This window comes from Hydra vulgaris, chromosome 12 (assembly GCF_038396675.1).
Source record: "Hydra vulgaris chromosome 12, alternate assembly HydraT2T_AEP".
NCBI classification, from domain to species: Eukaryota; Metazoa; Cnidaria; class Hydrozoa; order Anthoathecata; family Hydridae; genus Hydra; species Hydra vulgaris.
In genome coordinates this window covers 75,435,847-75,442,500 of record NC_088931.1, presented here as the reverse complement: position 1 = coordinate 75,442,500, position 6,654 = coordinate 75,435,847, and the positions used below count along the sequence as shown (strand labels likewise).

The following is a 6,654-nucleotide window of genomic DNA, read 5'->3' as shown; positions in this document are numbered from 1 at the left end:
CTAGTATATTTAAAGCCATTTTTTAAATTATTTGCCATAGAAAGATCCATTATAAACTTAATATCTCTCGTAGATTATTCTTGTTTATTTCCTGTCCATCATGGTAATGCGTCATTGTCAGCAATGCAATTTCTCATTCACCAATTAATGAGATTTTGGTGACTACTAAAAAACCACTCTCATTTATATTAAAATGGCACATTGAATCATTCAAACAACAAGTGTTTTCTCCCATAAGCATTGGAGTTTAAGCAATCTCTTATGGCTTTTCCAGTTACTTATCTTTAGTAAATTTATAATGTTGTGTATTTATGTTGGAATACTTTTCAAGTATTTTTGTACAGCATCTAATAGCTGTACCATAGAAATGGCTAATCTCATTCTGGTGGGTGTTCGTAACCATTTATCTAACTTGATTTCAATAAGTTCACCTAGACAACAGATTTATACCCACAGTGTTTATACCCGCAGTACCTTCTACCAGACATTTTATCACAAGATATATAATAAAGAATTCCAAGTGTTTTGCCCGCTTTGTACACAACCTTTTTAACAGCATTAATAAGATCACATAATTGACTATCTGTATACAGAAGTCTTTGTTTCGGGTTCATATTGCAATACCCCATAGGTATTATTTAAAATATGGTAGATGAAAGATCAAAACCTAAGTATTTTTGTATTTTTAGGTACTATAATAGATAAAGATTTGTAATAATTAAAAAAAAAATTAAATACTCACAGCTTAAGTGAAAATGAAGATCCTATTTTCCTATTTAAAAATTGACTACATTTCTAAAAATTTAGTCTTTAAAATCCGATATCAAGAAAACTAATTAATATTTTTTTTAAATTTTGGAATTAATCTTTTAGTATAAATGGTGACAACATTAAAAAGTTAACTATTTTAGAGATCAATTTAAAATTTGTATTTTTGTCTGATTCTTAGAGAAAGTTTCTTACTACTGTTTATGAGTAATATTTGCAGCAGATGTTTTTTTTTTCAAGTCAATCAGATTTGAACACTCAGGCGATTCTGCTGATTTTATGCCATAAATGAACGAAAAGACCAGAACACCTAAACATTCATGAAATGTAGTTGCTCAATGGTCATGAATATTGAACAACTTTTATTAAGTGGTAACAAATTTCTTACTTTTATGTAACAATAAAGTGTCATTCACAACAAAACAAACTTTTTAGCTGTTATGAAGCCTTTTGTTTTGGCTAAAAAATTGTAGGGATCAGCTGAAATTTGCCAGAAAACATTTATCTTGTCCTGCACCACAATGGTTAAAATATTATAACAGTTAAAAATTATAACACAATGGTTATAATATGTTTAGCTATGAGGGTGTTAAATATGTTTAACATTCTTTAGATCTCATAGTTGACATTAGTACAAGTACCAAGCTCCCACAGTAAAGTATGGTGGTGGCTCAATAATGGTTTGATTATATTTTAGCCCTGATGGAGTTGGTCTAATTTATCAAGTTTATGGCATTGTGGATAAAAACACAAGTAAAAGAATAATCAAAAACACAATTTTTTCCCCCAAATGAAAGAGTCTTGGGATGGCCATCACAATCTCTAGACCTGAAACATAAGTGGTCGCAAGTCAGCTAATTAACAAGACTTGTTTGAGTTGATTAAATGCGCTTGGGAGGAAATACTGACGATGTTTAAATTAATTTGATTGATTTCATGCCACCTATAAGCAATGCTGCCATTGCAGCAAAATGTTTTCCAATCAATTATTAGCATTATATACAGATTATATACTTAATATAACAGATTGTAACATAATTATGTAACATTTTAATATTATTTCAGATTTTTTGTATAGCAATTCTGGGGTACTTTAGTATCAGTGATGGATCCAGGATTTTTTGGTGTTTGAGCTATTCTCCAAATATTTCTATGTTTATACTTATGTCAAATAATGAGGCTGTGCAAAAAATTGCGGTGATTGGAGGCTGGGATCAAAAGAGCCCTTTAACTTTATCCCCACCCCCACCCCAAACGTGTAATCCCTTTAAGTTGAGGGGCATTTAAACTTTATATGGTCATAATTTTTAAATGCTGAGAGATAATACTATGAAACCTAAAATTTATTGATGAATATACATTTAATTGAGAATAGTACAAAAAAAAATTTATCAACTTGTTACCCCTTGTGTTTAGGGTTGGGGGGAGGTATTATGAAGTCAAAGGTTAGTGTTAGTGGTTAGCCCTTGGTTTCTTCTATTCACCTTCTGATAAGCCCATATATACTTTTTCTTGAATGTGTTAGCAAGTGACACTATACATTTATAAATAACATTTGAGATTCTACATTTTCCTTTCATCTGCCAGTTTCTTTCTTTATGCATGGTTATGCAATTGCATGGGGGATGTTCATATATAATTTTTTTGTTGTGGCTTTTTAATATTTTGTCAATACTTTTGGTGCAGCTATAACTCACCTTAATTGTATGTCGATTGAATAACTTATTTTGGTGATGGAATATTGGAAAATAATTGTCGATTAATTTTAGGAAGATACGTCCAACATTGGTTGAAACACTTTTACTATGGGGGGGGGGGGTTGGAGTTATATTTTATATTAAAATAATTGTTGATTAATTTTAGAAAGATATGTCCAACATTGGTTGAAACACTTTTACTATGGGGGAGGGGGGAGGTTTAGGGTTATATCTTATATTAAAATCATTGAAGCTGTTTCTTCTTAGTTCCTCTTCGTATTCTGGTAAAGATAGGTAATCCATGTTTTCAATGCGGTAGTGGTGTAGAGTTAAAGCGCTCGCTTCATAAGCGAGAGGTTCCGAGTTCAATCCCCACCACGTCCCTGGTAGTACCGCGCTCAACTTGTTTCTCTGCGCAGCGGCCTTGTTCGTCAAAGTTCGTGTTTCGGAGTTATAGAGTTGAGAGAGGGTTATAACCACTATTAAGTAGCCTCCTCATCTGTAGTGGCCTTCTCGGCCTTAAGGAGGTGAATAACAAAAAAAAAAAAAAAAAAAAATTTGAAGAATTTTGTGATAATCTGTTGCTAATTGAGGCTGGGATTTGTTTAAGGATTTGAGGAGGGTGGTTGGAATCAGTGTTGATGAAACATAGCTTTCCATTTGGTTTTTTTCTAAAGGTTGAAACAGATTTTTTTCTAGGTTTAATGGTACATCTAATAAGTTGACTGCAAGTATGTTTATTTGTATTACTATTTTAAAACCAATCGTTTTAAAAGCTTCAATGATATTTTTTTGTAAATGATCAATTTGCGAGCCATTTTTTTTGCGGATTACCATCAGACCGTCATCACGGTATAATCTAATGTCATCTTTACTTATTATTGTGGATAGTGAGTTTAATATATATAGGCCCACTAGTTCACAAACTTTTGCACTGTCAAAACAGTCGTGTGCTAAGTTTCTTTTGCACATTTCGTTGTTAAAAAATACCAAGGACTTTCTGCAATGGTTAATGATTCTAATGCTCTCTTCGCTGATGTTTGTGTGGTTTTTTGCGAACTGTATTGCATTGCTTGTAGGTCAGGTGTGATAGTGGGGGTAAAAATCAACAATGTCAAACTGGAGGAAAACACAGTATTTTTTTTTCTGGTACATTTTTAAACCACTAGATTGCTTTGAAGGTGCTTTTCCACTAGTTCAAATTTAGTTTAGTTTTTATTTCTTTATTTATTTTATCAAGGTATTTTTTGTTTATGTGGCCGAGTTCAGATTTTGCGGGGTTTAACAGACGACAAAGTTTATTGTTTTGGAATGACTCTGTGGTCTTTTAGTATTGTGAAAGCTTTGGATTTTGCAATTTTCTTTATTGGTTTGCCTAAGTTTAACATGTTTGCTACATTTATAGCTTCAAGGTTAACACAAAAAGGTTAAAACCAAGTAACACCCAACTTAAACTAATAAGTAATTAAAAAAGTTCCCGCTTAAAACAACATCACACAAAAATGCTTGCTTTGCCTCCAAAAAAAAGTTTTTAAAAATCTGAAATATCAAACTGTTGTCATGAAAACAAAATTTTGCTTGACAACCAAAAGCTTAAAGATTAGGAAAACTGAAGGATTGAAGCATGCTTGCAAAAAATAGAGGCTTTGTAATTGTTTCTGCACGTTGTTTTTTTTTGTGTATAATTAGAACAAAATATTTTATAACAAAATAATGTAATGTATTTTTTACCTGATGATTGCTTACGCATGAAACTTTTAGTAGTAAACATGTAGTTATTCTTTACCTTATCTCATCAAACAAACATTAAAGCTCTGATATCATTCATTGAGCACTCTTACTAAAGAAATACTGACAATAAAATAAATTTAAATATATATATATATATATCCATCACTTGTTTTATATTTAAATGCAACTATTTTATTGTTGAATGCAATTATTTTAATTAATTTGATTTATTTGTTGATACAAATATTTTTTATCTGTCTTTCTTAGGTATAGATAGCGTCAACTTTCTGTTGTTTTTTTATTATTTTTTTTTAATTTCAATAGAAGTAAGAGTATTACAACAAAATGCTGCAATTAGTAAACTTGATACTGAGATGAAAGTTTTGAATGGAGAAACCCAATGTTTCAAAGACAAGTAATTTAAATATTAATATTGTCAATAAGTAATTTTTGAAAATTTGTTCTGAAAATTTTGTTGTTTTTTATCCTTTCGTTTGTTTTAGAATTTCGTTCATAACTGAAGATGTTTCCAAATTGACCTGTGACATTTTACTTGCACGAGCTCAGGAGGCTGAATTTGTAGGTTGCTATGGTTATACAAAAGTTCTGTTCAAATTTTTTTTTAATGAGAGGATTTTTATATATATTTTAATCTAATGTTGAGACAACATTTAAGAAAAATAATTTTTGTATTCACAAGTTTCTCAAATTTTAATCAAGTTTAAATTAAAACTTTAAATTGTTTTGCACCCTGCAACCAAGATCATTGTAACTGAAATATGTGCTCAAAGAATTATTCAACTCATTTTAAATTAGTGTTTTAAGTGTAAACATTTTTTAATTCTGAAAATTGCATTATGCAGCTATGTCACCACTACCTTCTAAAATTTAATGTCATCACTAGCCTCTAAAGTTTAATGTCATCACTAGCTCCTAATGTTTAATTTCACCACCATAAATATTGTAAATATCATTTAAAACAACTCTGTAGTTCTTTTTGCACAAAAACAACACATTTAGCATGTTGCAATATTTAATTTTAAATTTTTAAACACATTTTTAGTTTCTTTTAAAAAAGAGTTTGACTATTATAGTTTCATAGTTTTTAGTTTTATTTTCAAAAAAGAAGTTGATACATTTTATTTTTAAAATTTTTTTATAGTTTGTTAATTAAATTTAGCTCAATGAAGATGAGGTACAAATAGAACATTCAGTTTTGGAAGAATTCAGTCGATGCCTTAACCAGATTATTGATAAAACTAATGGATTTAAAAAAAGTAAATAGTTTATGTTTTTTCAAAAAAAAAAATTTATTTATCTATTATTTAATTATTATAATTTTCTTTTTTTATTATTACAGTTTTATTTATCATTTATTTAGATTGTGTTAATTATAAATTTTATATTAAGCAACTGTTATAAAATATATATTATAATATACATACAACTGTTATAATTTATATTAATTTATTTTTTAATCAACATAAATTTTTAAAAATATTTTTCTCCTTTACTCTTTTTTTGTTTTTAGGGAAAAAATAACAATGGAAGGATTACCCATTGAAAAAAAATGACCATGGACTTAATGACTATGGTTTGAATTACCATGGAATGTGTTCTGAATTTTAAAATAATCGAATCTTATTTATTTTATAAACTTGTAAATTTGTACATCAAAATCACCTACATGTTTTTATATATAAATATATTTTAACGTAAGCATGAATTTCTTTTTACAGTGTCTTATGGTACATGAATACATTTAGTATAAAACTTGTGTTTCATGATACATAGGTACTTTTATTATAGTATATGTGTAATTTGGTACATAAATACTTTTATTATGTCTATATTATTAGTAACTTACAAAAAATTTTCTTAAACATAATTTTCTTTTATTCAATTAATATATAAAAAAAAAAGCTGTTTTGTACTTCTGTATTTATTTTAGATATTTCTCAAAGAGCCTATTAATTTCCTTTATTTTTTTTAATGAAATATATGAACAAAAAGTTATGTTTTTTTTTCAATTAATAGCTTTCCCCTTTATTTGTTTAAAATCTCTCATTTAGTGGAAATGGTTTTCCATTTGATAATAGTATGTATCCTGTGGTTTTATTCATAATCTGTTTTTGAATAAACTTTTAGATTTAAAAAAAAAATTACATTCATTTATAAACCAATATTGATAAATTAATTTTAATAAAATAAGTGTTGGCAACTAATTATTTTAAATTTTTATTATGTATGAATGAACAGTTTATTGTATATATATATATATATATATATATATATATATATATATATATATATATATATATATATATATATATATATATATATATATATATATATATATATATATATATCTGTGTGTGTATGTATGTATATATATAAATATATATATGTGTATGTATATATATATATATATATATATATATATATATATATATATATA

At 27.6% G+C, this 6,654-nt stretch overlaps 1 protein-coding gene across 1 annotated transcript in view; it reads left to right on the top strand.

Annotated features, from left to right (window-relative positions):
* The window catches only part of LOC100197918 (protein lin-54 homolog), a 39,862-nt gene extending 33,650 nt beyond the window's left edge, over window positions 1-6,212 (top strand). The window contains exons 11-14 of the mRNA XM_065814463.1: window positions 4,521-4,611; window positions 4,700-4,775; window positions 5,377-5,473; window positions 5,728-6,212. Of these exons, the coding sequence (XP_065670535.1) occupies window positions 4,521-4,611; window positions 4,700-4,775; window positions 5,377-5,473; window positions 5,728-5,738 (275 nt within the window). The 3' untranslated portion in view covers window positions 5,739-6,212. The remainder of the gene's footprint in view (window positions 1-4,520; window positions 4,612-4,699; window positions 4,776-5,376; window positions 5,474-5,727) is intronic.
* Window positions 6,213-6,654: the final 442 nt, after the last annotated feature.